The following is an 18,371-nucleotide window of genomic DNA, read 5'->3' as shown; positions in this document are numbered from 1 at the left end:
TTTTATATGTTTCAGGCCAAGAGAGGAGAGCACACCAAGTGATCTTACTTTTTTTTTTTTGTAGCTCAACCCTTTTTACCTTAGTGTCAGAGGTCAATTGTTGTTCCTTTCTGGATAAAAAAAGTGTTTTTCGAGATAAGAACTCTTCATGGTTTGTTCTGGAAAAAATAATGCACGTAATTTTGATAAGATATGAATTTTATTTAAATGGAGGAGACTTTGAGGTAAAGCAATTTATAATCTTGTTTTAGGATCTTTGCTGATGATGAAAAGTGAGAAAAAGAAAATAGAAGGCAAAGGAATCCTAAGTATATAAATAACAACCGGGGAGAGAGATTGGAAAAAAAACAAAAAAGGTGAAAAGAAATTGCAACATCTTGTGTGGTACAAAAAGTGGACAAAATAACAGTCTTTTTCTAAGATTATTATCCTTTCATTTTGTCTAGTTTTTCATCATAATCAGCTCCACTTATTTTTCTCCATTTCCCCTCTAGTTGTGTGTCGCCATTCTCTAACAGCTGGTAATTTACAAGTCAACAGACAGCACCTTATCAATGAAAATTTTATTTTTATGTGGCAAAAAGAAAATAATTTAAGCTATATACATATAGTATAAAATTAATTTACACTATCACTGAATTTATCACAGGTTTGTTAGCTATCAGATTATCAAATGATGCTTAGGAAGAGATTTACTCATAACTAATAAGTATGTATGCTTATACATCCCGTCGCTTAATGGGTTTCTTCATTATTCCCGAAGTGCACAAACTAATTACTTATCTTTTGTCTCAATTTATATGATGTATTTTTATTTTTAATCTGTCATAAAAGGAATGTCATCGTTTTATATTTAAAAATAATTTAGTTTTAAAATTCTTATTTTACTCTTAATGAAAATATAGCCATTTAATATTAACTTGTTTAGACCACAAAAATAAAAAATCTTTCTTTTTTCTTAAACTTTGTTATTGAGATAAAGTTAGTATTTCATTTCTGTCCATTGCTGATGGATCTCGGAACCATCAACATATCACATTAAAGAATTAGCTTTAGTAAAGAAATAGTACCTCTTATTTTCCTTTTAAAATTCATTCTCCAATATAAGCATAGAACTTATTCAATCTTAGTATATCTAGGATCTAGAAAGCCACTAGTCCTAGGAACACTATTTGAGAAGGGTGTGGGCTTATTTTCAAGTCAGAAATTTTTGCCAATAGAAGGAAAAGGGCTAAGGATCCCAAGAAAATGACATGGTGAAAATCTTTTGGAACACTAAAAATGAAAATATCCAAAGCCAAGTGGGGGCCATTATGTCCATAATTGATACTTAATGGCTGAATGTGAATCAAGAAACCAATCATCTCAGCAAAAAGATTCTCCTAATATCTTATTGATTTGATTAGTCCATCTTAGGAATAACTCTGCGGACCTTACTGAAACACTCCACAAATTGAGGGGTCTGATCTCATCCCATCAAAAAAACGACTGTGTCCTTTTCTTTGTTTCTTTTTAGAGAAGCACAAGCCATTAGTAATGCAATTTCCTTAGGCAGTGAATGCAACTAATCTTGACTTGCTTTTTTTCTTTTTTCTTTTATGTCTCTGATATTCAAAACTCACTAACTCGACTAATTCGAATCTGTATTGCGTAGAGATTATCACAAGTTTCTCCATTTGCAAAGCTCCAATCAATATGTGAACTTTATTCACTAAAACAATGAAGTTAAATAACTGGTTTTTGTCACATTAAAGTTGTTGAATTTACTGACTACAACAGTAAAGTCAGAGAACTATTTTTTATCACATTAAAGTAAATTTTACCTACTATAATAGTATAATCATAGAACTACTTTTTGTCCGATTAAAGTAATTGAATTTTACTTACTATAATAGTAAACTCACTGAATTTTACCCAATATAGCGGCAAAACCTATTTGTTAAGGCGACTTTACTATTTAATTAGTTTAATGTAACCAAAAAAAAATTATTACTTGATTGTTATAGTGAAGAAAGTTTTATTACTTTAATATGGATAAAGTTGAGAGCATGACACCCATCGTGGTGCTTTGCTTCTCATTTTCACTCTTTGGCTATATCAGTTTATGCTGAAAAAACCCTTTTCTTGACTTCTCATTCTCATGTTCTCTTACCCTCTCAACTCCCCAAAATCCCACATTCTTAAAAGATATGGTGCATGATGACTTTGATCAGTGAATCCAAGTATCTTAAATCCATTAAAATTGACTCATTAACGCTTTTTTTTCCTCAGTGTGTTGTGTGAATATATGCTGATAAGATAATGCAGAATGTGAATTTGATCCTGCCATTATGGGCTTTTTATATAGTAATCACTTATCACTTATTCTCACTGTTTGTATTTATATTGGCAAAAGAATATGAATTTGATCCCCCCACCAGTACTAGCATATATTTACTTTGAGAGAGACACTAGTTGTTATTATTCCGATTACAGTACATGCGTAATTCTAAATTCTATTCTGCTATATTCTTAAATGATGGCACCCTTTGCAATTGTTCTTCTTCCACTGTAAAAGACTAAAAGTCGTAAAAAGTCCACTTCTTTCATTCCATTTTCTCCCACAAAGAAATTGAATCTTATTTCATGCAACACTAAAAAATGTTAAAAGAAAAAGGAACAAAAACTCACTTGCAATTTGTGTTGCTCGGACTTTCCAAATAATGAATCCGTGTCGGATCCATCAAAAATTCACTACTTTTAAACAATATTTTTTATGAGTCCGAGCAGCATAGCTTATATTAGCCCTAAGCTCAACTGCTAAAGTATGGTTTCGGTTTGATCTTTTAGGATCGTTTTGTCCCCTTGAACTTAACCCAAAAGAAATTCCAACAATCTAATTTTTGAATCCGCTTTATGACCCTAACTTTTCCATTTGCCTAAACCACGCTGCAGAACGAATCTCTTTGAGTTTAACCGCCAGTCATGGGCGCGCAGGTGGCCTAAATGTGAGTCCACGGCAATGAACGTCACGATAAGTGATGGTTGAAATTCAACTCTCGTAATGCCATGGCTCTACCCTTAGCATGTTTGGGCTTCTTGACCCTTTGCGCCTAGGCGCTCCGACTGTGACCCAGGTGAGGTGGGACTATTCGGTATGCAGCTAAGCAGTAGCGGAACCAGAATTTTTATCAAAAAGATCTAAAATAAAAAGAAGTAAACAAAGGAAGAAGCCAAGAGAATTCAGGCACCTATTACATGTAGGCAAAAGTTAATTCTAACCTTATTTATAAAGTGTAATTTTTCGACCAACCCTCTTAAAGTACCCTAGCTCCTCCGTCCTTCCTTGTCGCTACGGACGCTTTCTGAACTATAATTCGGACGACAAAATTGCCTGATTCTAAGGCTGGGTTATTCCCGATTTGCTTGTCGTTACTACTAGAGGAATCTTTGAAAGTAAACTCTTTGGGGCACGATAGTCAAAAAGGAAAAAAGTAAAAGTAAACTAGCAAAAGCATGAAATTCAGAAACTGAATGAAGAAGGAGAATGAAACAAAGTTGTTTATTGTACTTTTTTTTTTTAATCTCTTTTCTTGAAACAATGGATGAAGGGAGATCAAATTATACAATTGAAACAAAGATCTCTACCTTACCTTTTTTTCTCTCTTCAAATTACCTGAAAAATCTCCTCCTCCAACACAGCACAAATCAACATAACATCAATTCCATTATAACCATAACAATTCACCTTCACCAATTCAACCCCATAAGAATAATGATAATTCTCAATTCGATCCAGAAACTCTCGGTGAACTCACAGGAAACAAAGGCAATAGCTGTGGCTCATTATCTCTTGGTGTTCTCCTTGGTGAAGGATGCAAATAAAACTTCTTCTCAGCAATAGCTTTATCTTCTTCACTAACATTATTCGTCGTTAAAGGCGAAGAAGACTTACTAAACGTGTCTTCATTTAACGGCGTAACTGGACTTAAAGCAAGTGACGGAAAATCAAGAATGCTTGGTGACAAAATCTCTGGCTTGTTTCTTGGAGAAAAACTAGAACTTGAATTATGAGCATGAATTCCAGGTATTAATGGACTAATCATGAGCCCATTTTTTAAACTGTTTCTTCTTTCATACAGTTTAAAACCTGGTTTTTTTGGGGCTGTTCGGATAGGTGGAATTGAACTTTTTGTTGAATTTGAGTTTGAAGATGAGGATAGATCTGGCACGGATGCTTGTTTTGCTGTTTCTGAGGATCCGGTTAACATTTGAACAACTTGTTTGAAGGAGTTAGTGTCAGCTTGAACAAAGGTTGTTGGATATGGGTTAGTTGTTTCAGATCTAGTTGAAATTGTTTTGGGAGTTAATGGTGGTGTTGGATTTTGGATAACTGATCCATTGCTGTTGTTGCTTGTTGGACTTGCTCCATTATTGCTTCTTGGTGAGTTTATGGGTAATTGGTGGTTCTCTCTATCTTGAATTCTTGAAGTCATTTCCATTGAAGAAGAATTTTTGGAGAAAGCAAAGTTGTTGGAGTGAAAAACAAGGCTATGGTGGAAAGAATGAAAAGGATTACTAGTAATTTGCTTTTGTTTTTGTGACTTTGTACGTACTAGCATTTGTTGAAAGTGCACCTGTTTGTGCCTTCAAGTCTTCCTTTTTTCTCTTTAGACTAATTTTCTTTCCTCAACAATAAAAGACACTTTCTCTCTCTCTCTTGTTATATTGTGTTTGCTTTATGGTTAGAGTGGGTAATCCCCGAGACAGTTGTGGTGGAATGAATGAAACTTCTTTCACTTTTAATTAAATATCTCGGGTCGAACCTTAAAAATATATATATATATTTTTTTTTTTGGTATAACGTGTCTTTTCTTTTAATGGGTCTTACAAGACATTAATTAGAATTACTCAGAACCCTAAAGCAGATACCAAACACTAGTGGTGGATTTAGAGTACAACCTATAGCATGAGAGTTCAAAAGCTTTATCTCATATCTTGTATGTACAACAAGAAATCTACTAAGTATTTATACATATTTATATATGAACGCAGCAATTATTATATATTAACTTGAGGAAATTATAAAAATACATAGACTTCAAATCCTAAATTTGTCACAGTCGGACACCGGATTATTATAAACTTAAGAAATTGGGAGTGGGGGTAGTGTGGGAGGGGAAAAGGGGTGGTGGGGTGAAGAAGGGTTGGTTGATTGGGCATATAGAAAATGCAACCCACAATGGTCAATTTTAGATAAGAAAAAAAAAAAATTGGGGATGTATTGGTGGAATATAGGGCGTCAGCATCAAAAGTGGCCAAAGAGTGGGAATTTCAATTTCAAAGGCAATTGAGCTGTACATTGACTTCAGAGCCCTGACCTCTGGTCCCTCTTGTTGTGCTATGGAACTAGTCACTTGCACACACACACAACACTACACACTGCTGTTCTGATTGGGAGTGAAGATGTTAACATGTCATCTGTACATTTGCCAGTTTTTCAGAGGAAATATTTTTCCCTTAATTTGAATTGATATGAAATACTAAGAAAAAAATTATTCTCTCCATCCCTATTAATACAAGGGTTTTTCACTGAGCACGGAAAACCTTGCGGTCTAAAATAAGTCAAAAAAAATTGTGGTTAGAAATCATATCATAGATGACAAAATGGAAATTATGAGTTAAATTGTTGCTAAATATAGAAAGATGTCATTCTATTTTAAACTGACTTAAAAAGAAAATAGTGTCATATAAATTCAAACTGAGGGAATACTATTTTAAATATGTTATAGCTAGTAGCGCGGAGTTAAGAATACTACTAAGATTCAAATACAAAGAAACAAATACGTGAAGAAGTCCAGAATTCAATTAATAATTTTGACTTTGTGTACAATGTAACTTTCTAATGAAGAGGTTTCGGATGAACCTTTTTCGTCCCTCAAATTCTGCCTCGGCTATAGCATTTGTGTGACTATAACAATTTATCTAACTATAAAAAAGACTCATAAAGAGTAAAAATTAAAAGTATAAAATTAATTATTTCTAAATATAAAAATATGTAATCCTTTTTTAAACAGATTAACAAACAAATAGTATCACATAAGCTAGAACAAATGAGCTAAAATACGATCTTTTACGGATGCAAAATCTAAACATTATATATATCATGTATGTTTAATTATATTTATATCTATTTCCACACATATTTATAGCTTCAGTATAAAAGTATTAAATTCCACAGTTGAAAGGTCCAAGTGTTATTAATGTATAGAGAAAAGAGATAAAAAGTTGTGAGAAACACCGTCCGTGACTTCGGCACTTATAGAACGCTTCCGTTGTTTTTCTTCCTTCAAATCATTGAGAAGACGTCTTCAACTCTTATTAGTGATTGGCCCTTCCATTTTTTTTTTTCCACTTGTTTTGTTCTATATTTTGATTTTTGTAAATGTAAAATATTGTATTAAACTCATTACATAATTAGTCCTAAACTTGAATTAAATAAAGGTAATTTGAGTTAGACTAACAATTAATGGAATAAGATGGTTTTTCAGTATGAAGCGAAATCATAATTTGAACTTTATAAATTCATCTTTCTAGGAGAATGATATCAGGTATTAAGTTACAAATTTAATTTTTATAAATATTTAATGATTTCTTGATACAAATATAAGATTTGGAATAAAGTTACTGAATTCGGCTAAACCCGTCAAGAACTAACCAAGCAGAAGCCAAGTTTTACCGAGGGTCCAAACCCTTCTTGAAAAATTACACTGCTTGTATCGATTAAAATTATTTTATACGTATATATAGTAGATCTTTCGAATCCTTCTTTGACTTCTTCATGTGTTTACTTTTTCAAATTTTGAACCCGGTTAATGGAGATCCTGGCTCACTACTGACGGTAACCTTCTAGCTCATCCCCTAAAACCTTCTAGCATGGAATGGATATAGATGATCGATATTATGGACTTGATTACTTTGAGATTGAAGTATAGTTGATCAATTGGAAATTTTAAGTTGCTATTTGCCACCACGTTTTAAGGCATACCAAATTACCAACTGATTTTATTTTGTTGGGGGCAAATGTGTGGAAGTTGAATAGTAGCAAAAGATTACAGCTGCTACCAATTTTAAAACTACTTGGCCTACCAAATGTATGGAAGTTGAATACTAGCAAAAGACATTGGTCCCAAATTTGTTTTAACAATTAATGTTGCCAAACAGGTTCAGTCAACCACTTAACGTATAGGATATGTTAGAATATGAAAAGGAAAACACAAAGAACAAATGTATATACACACAAAGCACTTGCAAAATTGATGATTAATTTTCTCTGTGAAAGTATATTTACTGGTTCCACATCAAATCTTTCTATTCAAGGTCAAAATGAGAGATATTTACTTAATAATTACTTATGATTAGTGGGTATCAAAAGTTAAACAGATCCTTTCCTATAAACACTTATTTAAAGTAATGGGAAATTGAGCATTTTTAAGCACTTGAAAAAGGTATGATCAAATTCCCATCCAAATGGAATTGGAACTAATGATAATTAAGGGGCATAAAAGAGGTGGAGCACTAAATTAAATAGCACTAATTAAGTACTGCTATTATATTCAAAAGCAGACACTCCTTTCTTTGAACTAATTCTCCATTCAATTATTCAACATCATTATTTTTTTTGAATAAATGGAGTTTCCAAAACCTCTATAAATTTTCATTTACTAAAGTTAAAAGACTAATCAACGTGCTTAGTCTTATTGGTTTAACTCCGATGCTGACTAAGTTTGGAATTGATTAATTTATTATATGATCTTTGATTGTATAATGTTTAACTTTGGCCGGCTTGACTTAAATTGTTAGGCAATGTTTTCACATTAGGTGGGCTGTAATTATTATTATAATAATAACTACCATTGTTTGTGTGCTTTTTATGTTTGGATTGAATAGTGACAAGATTAAGTGAATCCTACTCTGATAATTGCTGGCCTAGCTACTCCTAGTAGGGTCTGATTTTTTCATTGGTTTAATCTCTAAGTCACATAATTTAAATTTATCTTTTCAAATTATGATTATTATAATTAACTAGCATCTTAGTAGGTCGGAAATTTAAGGGACTAAGTCACATGTGAGCTCTATGAATATGTCCAACCCTTGGAAGCTGTCAAATTAGAAAATTGTACAATATTTGACTTTTTTTTTCAATGAAGCAGATATTTGTTGTTGGGACGGGTTCAAATTTAACTGAAGGGAGAAAGAAAAAAGAGTCATTTCTTCCGGCTTCCTTATTTAAGTCTATTGTTACTCAGTATTTTGATCGTAAAGCAGCCGACTGTTAAGTGACTAGGTTTAGTTTATTTGAGAATTGATAGCCCAAGAAGATAATTCTTTTAACTCTTTGAATTGTTGAGCTTGTTAGTAAGATTAGAAGTTACTTTCACAAATATTCTATGCGGATAACATAATTTAAATTGAGGGGAAATGACAAAAGATTGAAGTAAACCAGTAAGGTGTGGAGTCATTGCTTGTTTGTTGAGAATATTGGACTTGAAATGGTTGAGAAAAAAAGAGAACATATGTCAAGTGATGAAAATGATAGAAAATTGGCAACGAGATTTTTAATTGACACTTTTGCTAATATGTAATTCCGTACGTATATCTTTTTTTCTTTCTCGGAAAGTAGGAAAGTCTTAATAATTAAGATAAGCGATCTCTCGATCACTAAAATTTTCTTTGATTCTACTTATTTATAACGTTAGTTTTTTCCCATTTATTAATAATAAAGTTATTTGATTAAATTGTTTTTATTTTTTTTCTTCGATCTTCAATCTTTCTACTTCTTTCTAGAATATTTATCATACTAGGATAACACCGGAAAAAGAAGGAATTAATTTTCTCTTGATTTTTTAATTCGACAATTATTTTTACGTAACAATGTTTAGTAAGTGTGATGAGTAAAGTAGGACTAGAGTGACTACTTAATCTTTAAGGAGGATATATTAGGGTATCCGTATCACCATCAAAAGTTGTGGATCAGAAGTCTCGTATTCAAGTTTAGAAATGAAAAATATTCTGATAGAAAAAGCTTCTTCCCTTTAATGATCTTACGCTAAATTAGTCCAGGTCCTAAAATAGGTTCCGAACACCCGGTGAGAATATATGGAGATATTAAAATGAGTACTATTTGTTTAAATGCTGTAAAAACCTTTCATCGAAGTTGTCAAATTTATAAAGTGGGAACTCAACTTTAGATCTTTGCTCTTCGAGAAAATCTAAAGGGAATCAATGTGCCTTGTCTTGTTTGGCAAACAGCACTGTCGGACTTGCAGAGACTAAAATACAAATGTGAGTTGAGTTTCTTGGTTGGTTTCACAACTGCGTTAACAAGGAGCACTTTATAGTACTGTTATTTTCTTGAAGATTATCTTTGAGGGGGCAAATCATTTTTTTGCACAAGACAAGATGTGTAGTAAAAAAAAAAAGGACGGATGTAGGAACATGTCCTCCAATATTCATGATAATTCAATGGTCAAGTTAAAATCGTCTAAACGTCTTTGGAGTAGATTGAAGGGCTTATCGCTTCTACTATTATTACTCTCAACCCGTCTTGCATATGACTGATCTTCTCTGTCCTACGAAAGTCTGATCTGCTTCCTTTATTTTAAAAAAGAAAGAACTCTTATAGCCATTTTTAAAAATTTTTATAAAAATAAATTATTTTGAAAATTTTTTTTGATTCTTGCAAGTATTTTTACTTTAGCTAAAAGCCGTTTGTATTTGGCCAATTAATTTAAAAAAGTCTTTTGAAAGAAGAATTAGTGTTTGGCGTTTTAAAAAGATTTCTAAGTGTATTTTTCTCAAAAGATTTTAAAAAAGTGTTTTTGGTCAAAGTTATTTTTTTAAGCTTGAAAAACTGTGCTACTTCCCAAAGACTTATTTTCTCCTAAAAGTTTCGCCAAACACCTCACTTTTTAAAATAAGCACTTATTGAAAAAATAAGATTTTTTAAAAAAATAAGTACCAAACAGTTATTACTCTCCATACTAATCACGATTTTTTTCATATTCCGCTGTTATATCGTCATAACACCCTTAATGCTTGGTTTTTAGAGGAGTCCTTTAGATGGTTTAAGGCAGTCTTTACTGAACCTAATTACATTAGTGGTTATTATTAAAAAATTAGTGATGCTTTTTCTTTTTAAATTATTTTGTGAGCTTCCTAGGCCGTGAATAGTGGGAGAAAGAAAATGTAGGAGGAGAGAATCTTTTGTGACTTTTGATTTGAGATTGAAACTATGAAGCTAAATTGTGTAAGGTGGTGTTAAAGGTACATTATTAAAAAGGTCGTACTAATTGCTTTGGACCCTGTACACTTCAAAATAAACAAGTACATAAATAAATGCAAAATAATACATTTCTTATACTACGTGTGCATTGACTATACTTAATCATTAGGTATTTTCATGTAAATTAAGATTAATAGTATAGTACGAGTTTTATTAAATTAAGAAACTTCTCTTATTCTTGAAAGTCATTGAAATCGTAAATACGTCATTATTCAAATTAGCTGGCTAAGTGACTTTAGAGAGAGTCCTTCGCCGAATTTGTCGTCCCATAGAACTCACTAAGAATATTTCCATCATCTTATTAATTACTAGTAGCTCTAGAATTATTGGGGGGCTCAATAACTTTGATGTCAAAAAGCTCAAATTATTTGTTAGTTTTCCTGTCAGGCACGCAAGAATTTGACTTAGCGGTCAATAAAATTGAATGAAAATTAGGAAAAATCAAAGTTCACATCCTAACCGAGAATTTTTTTTAACAATTTATCGGTCTAAATCTTGGTAAATAGAAGAAAAAGAAACGATAAAATCTTAGTTTTAAGAAACCGTATGTATATACTTTAAATTGTCACACAATGATACTGAATATTGTGGCAATATACCTATTGATTTAAATTCTTGAATTCACCTTCGAATTAAATGTCAACGGAAAAATGAGTTAAAGACACATAAAAGGAACAGGTGAAAGGCCGTATTAGAATGTGTAATCTATGAGTAGGCCTTGATATTAATTGAAGAAAAATTTTACAAATACTAAAAGTCTAAGTCCATAGTTTAAGGGGCATTACCAATAGATGGGATAAAGGGGGACCTCTATCTCTCTTTTAATTTATTATAAGGTTCACGAATACTGTAGACAAATCCACAAGAGGACTCATATCTAGCTGTCACAATTTTGTTTATGTTTTCTGGTCTTCTTTACATTCTCGAAAGCAATGCCCACAAGTATCTAACTAGGAATTTACTGTCATTTCAGGAAGTTTCGTACTCTCAACACAATATTTTTCTTTTCTTCTTAGTGTAGTTCATTACTCTTTTTTAGTGCTTTCTGCTGCTGGAATAGTAAACTTCATGGAAACACCAGTCTAGCGGCTAGTTAACGCAATGATATTTTGGAAGAGACAGGCTTTTGACAGGGTCAATATTATTAATAATTAATATGATGATGTTCACTAGAAATGATTTCAATGCTCATTTTAAATCATAGATATCAACATATTGTCCCACTAGGTGCAGTAAACTCACTAATACATAATACACTTGTTCCTCATTGGTTGGATAGGGGTTTGTAAATGGATTTATAACGTCGTGAGTCATTCCACTCATCGCCTTAAAGCTTTGGTTAGATACTCAAAATTCTTTCCTATGGTATTAGAGTCAAACTTCGATGAATTAGTCCATACAATTGTTTCCTCTCGTGTTTAATCGCTCTAGATTTTCTCTTAACTCAACCCATGGAACTGCTCTGAACTTCTCTCTCTCTCAAATCAGCTCATTGAGTCACTAACATTTTGATAAGATTTGAACTTAGCAGGATTGGTCACAAATAGTCAAATAGGATGCTAACCCAATGCAATAGGTGCTTCACCATAATCAAAAGAGATACTTAAATGCAATTTTAGTTCCTCTTTCATATACTATTTGCACTTTGGTCCGTTATATTTAACCTTACATAGTTAACTAACTTCTGTCTATTGGACTTTGCATATCCTGATCAAAACAAACAAAATTAGTTAATCCTATTTAACAACTATGTTAAGCCACGACTCGTGTTCACATGTGCCTTTTTTTAAAAAGGTATGCTGTCTCACTTTTCTAGAAATAAGTAAATTTCCTTAGGGCACTGGAATAGTAGTACTAGCTAGCTCCATTTATCATTGGACCAAGTCTACACACTTTGACAAATTGGAACTAAAATGTGCAAGATCCAACAATTACAAGATAAACAGTACATATAGAGTATAAAGGAGGGATTAAAGCTGAAATTTTCTTTAGACGTTATGATCACCATCATTTCAAGGAAGTTATACAATGTTGAAACATGAAAGCTTTTCCAATACATTTGCACTTTGCTTCAATCATCAAAGGACCTAATCCATGACCTTAATACAACATTGAAGAATCTGAGGGTAAAAAGAGAATAAAATGCAGACAAGATATCTCTAGATGAAAATATTGCAGAGTCACTTACTGAGCATAGTTGGATTCACCAGATGTGAAGCCAAATAAGCTGTCAGCCAACAATGACAAATAACTGAAAATTGGTTATCTGTCAAAGTGCTCTAGCCACACTTTTGAACTCATTCAAGCAAGAATGCAGGATTTTCTGTCGCTTCTGAAGTGATTGCCGCTCATTTTCTAGAGAATCTATAGCTCCAGGTGCGACAAACATGTCCATGAATTTTTCATCATTTACAGCAAACAAGTCCAACCCAAGTGCTACAAAAAGCCGTTCTCGACTGTTGACAGATAGGAAATAATATTCGTCCGTCAGTTTTGTAATTACTGCACAACCTTAATAAAGTACAGAAATTACAAAATGTTCTACAAAGATGTGTGTATAATGACAGTCTTGTAATAAACTAATGATAAGATTTATACTAATCACTAGAAGTGAAGCTGAAGATGTTCATTTCCAGCACGACATGTTCATATAAAAGTTATCACACCTGTGTTTTGCTTTGAGTCTGTATTATTTTCTTAATAGAAGACTTCTCTAGGATCTCCTCCTGTTTTTTATCTAACATACGGCCATCTCTATAAAGACGCATCGGCTAGAGGTTGAGAAATTATCTTGTGAGCTACATGCTAGTTCACGGTTAGCATGCATATACGGTGATTATACACAGAATATAGGAATTCTCATAAAAAACTAATAGGAGTCAGAGAAACTTGACAACGTACCATGGAGTTAAAAATCCAGAATTCAATGTTGATGCCACGCTGCGCTCTACCAGAACTTCACGTATGCGAGCAAAATGCTGGGCAGCTGATGAGCATATCTCTGCATAAGTAGAGACCGGTCTTGATATGTTGTCCCCATTCCCAAACAATAGGCTCTCACCATTTTGGCCAATATTTCTAGCATTGCCTGTAATCCTAGGGTGGCGTTTTCTTGCTCCAACCTCGACACAATTTCCAAGTTCTCTTTTGATACCATAATTTCCATCGGAAGGTTGGTCAGGAGATGGGGTTTCGGGCACAGTCATTTGGCATTCTCGTAGGGCCTCCCTGTTTTCTGTAACTTTTCCAGGTGTGATTTCCTGAGTATTTTTTTCAGGGGGCAAGTTTTCTTGGCCTTTCATAGCTTCTTTGCGCAATGCAGGCCCCCCATCAGATAGCTCGAGACATAATGGACCAGCTGAGGCTTGATTTAATTGGTACATTGAGCCAGAGGAGAAACTCCCGATTATGAAGTTGTTCTCGTAGCAGACATGAGAATATGGGCTTGTAACTGAATCAAGATGATGACGGAGTAGTTGTTTGCACTCTTTGGATAGATCTTTCATGAAATGGTTGTAGGATTGCCTTAGAGCGGCATGAAAACCAATGTATCCTTCCATATCCACTGATCTATGTCCATCTGCATTGTAAAAAATGACAATCAATGAATCAACCACTGCAATGTAAAATTGGATTGCATGTGCTATTCCACCATTACAATGCTATGTAACTAATTCCATCCACTGATTCTGCTTCAATAAACATCACAACCTTTTTTTCAAAACTATTAGTTACTTATGATTGATCGCTGCATGACACAATCTAATGAAAGAGATGCCAGAAAAAAAAGAAAAAAAAAGTGGATTGATTGCTATAATACTAAATACAGGATGCCTAGATTCTCCTAAAGGTCAGCTTATCCATTTCATGAAACAGAATATCAGCTAATAAATTAAGTAGTCTTATGAAGCAGCAAGCGGCTCAGACTCGGAACAAAAATATTTAAATTCTTACGGTTGGAGTCATGTCCATGATTTTTCTCAATAGAAATCTCGAAGAGGTTGCCCAAAACAAAGGCCAAACGATCACAAGCTGTGTCAAGAAGAGGAGCAAGCCAAGATCGAGCTGCAGCTCGTGCAATCTCTGCCGCTGCCTCAGTAATTCCTCTACCCCCACCACGGCCAGTATGAGCAAGCAAAATGTTAGCCACCTGTCACCAATTCTGTTACATTGAATTTCCCAATTTCTAGTATGAAAGCTTTTTTAACTTGTAAGGAAAATACCTTCTCCCTTGACACAGGGGGACATTTAATTGAATATGTTGCGCATCGGAATTCATGCATCACCCTCTCAAAGGCAGCACCACCATAAAGGCGAAGGGTCGCATTTGGAGGTTTAATCTCAGCTATAACACTAGGCCAACTGCCGATACCGCTCTCTGACCGTTCCTCCTCGGTTGTTTTCCCCCATTGCTCAGGGGCTGGATCTGCTGCACCATCAATAAGTGCCTCCTTCATCCAATAAAAAGAAAACCAATTCAGAAAAAGATTTCATCACTAAAAGATACATAATACTTGATACTTCAAAATGATGGTACCAAGTTCATTCCATTGCAAATACTCCGGAAGTAACACCCAGCATATAATTCATAACACTAATGAAGAGTTCATATATTACGTATATTTTAAAACCAGTACTGACCACATGATTGCATAAAGTGGCAGCATGCAACATGGCAGATTTCCGAAGATGTGCAACATCAGATGTTGCATTTATCTTGCACTCCATTCTAGCTATTTCAGCAGTGACTTCGCCACATCGCTGTTCAAGCAGAGCAAGTGTTGCTGGTGCAGCTTCTTTGTATCTTCTCTGGAGCTCAGCCTCCAAAAAATCTCTTAGACAACCAAACCCAATATAGGACCTGTATTTGTCTTCATCAAACCCACCTTTAACACTATCACGCAAATAGTGTAACATCTCTGCGTCCACTTGAGATATTTGACGGCGAAACTCATCATTGGAAATTGTGCCTCGATCCTTAGGCAAGGCGACAAAAAAGGGACGAGTATTCTCCCCAAGATAACCACTTGCACTCAAATACCGATCTACTTCCCAGCGGTCAGTGAACTCCTGAACATGGATTATGTCACAATTATATCTAGTACACAGGAAAGCAATCCCAAACAATTCATTGATTAGGAAGAGAAGAAGGCAAAAATGTTTTTGTTTTTAAAGGCAGCCTAGTGCACTAAGCTCCCGCTATACATGAGGTCTAGGGAAGGGCTAGACCACATTAGGTCTGGTGTACGCAGCCTTATCTTACATATCTAGAAGAGTCTATTTCCACGGCTTGAACCCGTGATCTCCTGATCACATGGCAACAACTTTTACCATAGTGTGAAGGCTCCTCAAGAAGGCAATTATGTATCAAATGAAACTTATCATCAAAGAAATATCGCTGATGGACTCATTATACAGGCATACTTCCCCATTAATCTAGGAGATAACTTTCTCCAGCTTCTTCTTTTTTTTTTTCTATAAAAAATGCAATGAATTTGCATTTGCATTTGCATTTTAGAAATCTCTGCTCTCATCACATAATTTAGTTAGTTATCTATTAAAGTTAACACCCACAGAAACATTAGAGCAAAGATAAAAAATTCTTATCATCAATACTTTAAAAAACATTTGACATTTGCAAGTGCGAGCCAAGAAAATTCGGCGTTATACCTTGAGCCGGTTATCGAATTTGGAGACAACAATCACTGTCCTCCTAAAGGTTGGATCAATCTCTCTAATAGTGTCCAGCCATAAAGATGAGCACCATTCCACACTGCTTTGCTGAAGGAACAGAATAATTCGATGGGGCGGACTGGCTAGTGACTTCACCATGGATAAAATCTCATCAGGTGTTCTCTCTGGTTCACCTTTCTTCGCCTGCCAGACGAATATAATCAGTCACTCCAAAAACATGTGTCCTATTTGGTTAGTTGCAATGTCAGATGGAGTAACTTACTTTTAGAACAAAGCCAGGTGTATCAATGATTGTAAGATTAGGACAATGGGCATATTCTGCTCTCATCACAATGGGCTGTGAAGAGACTGCGGCTCTAGTCCTTTTCAAAAGTGATTCAGTCCGAGACTTTATGGTATCCGCAATTGCAGAGGCCAAGACAATAGGACTTCCATATTCTTCTGAATCCTCCTCCTGTATCAAAAGTCATGTTCCAAAATATCAGCATTTCCTCCATTTTAAATTCAGCACACAACAATCAACTCTCTCTAGATAATCTCCAACATCACACTGTTCCTCAATTGCTAAAACCAAAGCTCGAAGCCCTATATTCAATTTATCTTGGAGCAAACAGAGATATGCAAAGGATAACCTATTAACTAGCCTAAAGCTCGAACAAAAAGGATGTTCCAGTAGGTTGACAGCCAACATAAAAATAGACTAATTATGATAATTTTCTGAACAGATACAATATTCATATAACCACCAATCCCAACTAGTTTGGAACTGATACGTAGTCAATTGAGGTCAGCTATGTGAATTCTTTACACCCATTTTTCTCTATTGATAATGCATAGCAGTACGTTATCTTATTGCAACCCTCCTTATTTATACTCCCTCAATCCCAATTTACGTGGCACTTCTCATTTCTCGAGATAAAATTTGACCAAACTTTGAGGCTAAATTAGATTAGAACAGCAAAAAATTTTAAAATTAAAAATTACATTTTCAAATTCTATACGAGAAGTACTACCATAAATTTCAATTTCTCTCATGTTGATATGATAGAAAAAATGCATTTCAAATTGTTGCTCAAAGTCTACATAGTTTGAATCTCAAGAAGCGAAAAGTATCACATACTTTGGAACAGAGGGAGTACGCAATTAAAACCTACTCCCTTCGTCCCAATTTAAGTGTCTTACTTTACTTTTTAGTCTGTCCCAAAAAGAGTGACTCTTTCTATATTTAAACAAGTTGACAATTCAAACATCTTACATGACAAGTTTATAATCACAAGATTCCAAAGACATTTTGGTACATTACACACATCCTTAATTTAGGAGCACAAGAAACAAAAACCTATTTTTATTCCTTAAACTTTGTGCTCAGTCAACTTAACCCGTTTGGCCATGAGAATTTTTCACTTTTTCCAGATTTTTTTTTCACTTTATTTGAAAATTAGCGTTGGCCATGAAAATTCCAAATACTACTTCCCTAATACCCTGTTTTCACTTTTTTCACTTTCACTACATTCAAACGACCAAATACTTTTTGCAAAAACTATAACCAAACACAACTCCAACTTCAAAATTTCAAATAAAGTGAAAAATATTTGGTTTTCATGGCCAAACGCCTACTAAGACACTTAAATTGGGACAGAGGGAGATTAAGGAGCATACCTGAAAGCGGCAACGAGGCTCTAAAGCGGTCGGGTCATGAACCATTTGCATTATAAGAGGTCTTCGGGTACCCATTTCAACTTCTCGAACATTGAACCGGAAACCCAATAAGGCTTCAAGGAGTGAACTTTTCCCATCAGATTGTCCGCCAATGGCAACTATTTCAGGAATCGGAAGTTTCTCACCGAACGCCACGGCGGCTGCTTGAAGGCGATTGTAGGCTTCGAATCGGTCCTTGAATTCGGAACTCGATCTGTTTGGATCGGATGAATGGTGCTTGTTGTGGTGGTGTTTTTTGGAAATGGAAGTACTAGTTGGGGTTTTGGTTGGCGTAGCCATTGTTAATGGAGCGTAACAATGGAGGAAAGTAGGAGCCTACGAGCCAAATATGGGATTCAATTTCATCAATTTTTGAATTTGAATTTAGGGGGTGGGGGAAGCCGTTGAGATTATTGGGCTGGACTTTTGATTTTGGTGCAAAAATGAGGGCCCAGTGAAAATGAACTTGTCATGCCCTTAACAGCCCAAAGTAGGGGATAAAGAAGATTGGATCGTCTTCATCAAACTGAGAGCCCAACATTAATGATCTGATATTTGAGGCCCATTTCTTGCTATTGTTTTTCGTATTTTTTGAGCGGATTTCCTTCAAAGGAACTGGTCTTTAATTTTTGCCCTTCCCCTAAAAACTCATAGG

General features: G+C 34.4%; 2 protein-coding genes across 3 annotated transcripts; both read right to left on the bottom strand.

Moving 5' to 3' along the window:
• Positions 1 to 3,527: 3,527 nt before the first annotated feature.
• Positions 3,528 to 4,715, bottom strand: LOC132036637 (VQ motif-containing protein 4). Its single transcript, XM_059427019.1, has one exon. The coding sequence runs from the start codon at positions 4,599 to 4,601 to the stop codon at positions 3,765 to 3,767; it is 837 nt and encodes a 278-aa protein (XP_059283002.1). The 5' UTR covers positions 4,602 to 4,715; the 3' UTR covers positions 3,528 to 3,764.
• Positions 4,716 to 12,212: 7,497 nt separating this feature from the next.
• Positions 12,213 to 18,076, bottom strand: LOC132037036 (dynamin-related protein 5A). 2 transcript variants are annotated; one of them, XR_009409737.1, is made up of 9 exons: positions 17,678 to 18,076; positions 16,281 to 16,472; positions 15,995 to 16,201; positions 14,966 to 15,394; positions 14,548 to 14,775; positions 14,279 to 14,474; positions 13,226 to 13,904; positions 12,513 to 12,780; positions 12,213 to 12,411 (listed from the first exon to the last, which is right to left on the bottom strand). XR_009409737.1 is itself a non-coding variant. In XM_059427474.1 (8 exons), the coding sequence occupies exons 1-8, from the start codon at positions 18,014 to 18,016 to the stop codon at positions 12,594 to 12,596; spliced, it is 2,457 nt and encodes an 818-aa protein (XP_059283457.1). In that variant the 5' UTR covers positions 18,017 to 18,076; the 3' UTR covers positions 12,443 to 12,593. The 2 variants fall into 2 exon arrangements, 1 of the variants encoding a protein (XP_059283457.1); XM_059427474.1 differs by lacking the exon at positions 12,213 to 12,411 and having other exon boundaries at positions 12,443 to 12,780.
• Positions 18,077 to 18,371: the final 295 nt, after the last annotated feature.

The sequence above is a fragment of the Lycium ferocissimum genome, chromosome 11, assembly GCF_029784015.1.
Source record: "Lycium ferocissimum isolate CSIRO_LF1 chromosome 11, AGI_CSIRO_Lferr_CH_V1, whole genome shotgun sequence".
Taxonomy (NCBI): Eukaryota; Viridiplantae; Streptophyta; class Magnoliopsida; order Solanales; family Solanaceae; genus Lycium; species Lycium ferocissimum.
Note: the sequence above shows the minus strand (reverse complement) of the source record. Positions and strands in the feature narration are given on the sequence as shown.

Coding starts and splice junctions, on each gene's coding strand:
- LOC132037036 (XM_059427474.1), bottom strand. CDS start 18,016: ATGGCTACGCCAACCAAAACCCCAACTAGTACTTCCATTTCCAAAAAA. Junction 16,473..17,677: donor AGCCTCGTTGCCGCTTTCAG/GTATGCTCCTTA, acceptor CTTTTGATACAG/GAGGAGGATTCAGAAGAATA. Junction 13,905..14,278: donor TCATGGACATGACTCCAACC/GTAAGAATTTAA, acceptor TTTACAATGCAG/ATGGACATAGATCAGTGGAT.
- LOC132036637 (XM_059427019.1), bottom strand. CDS start 4,601: ATGCTAGTACGTACAAAGTCACAAAAACAAAAGCAAATTACTAGTAAT.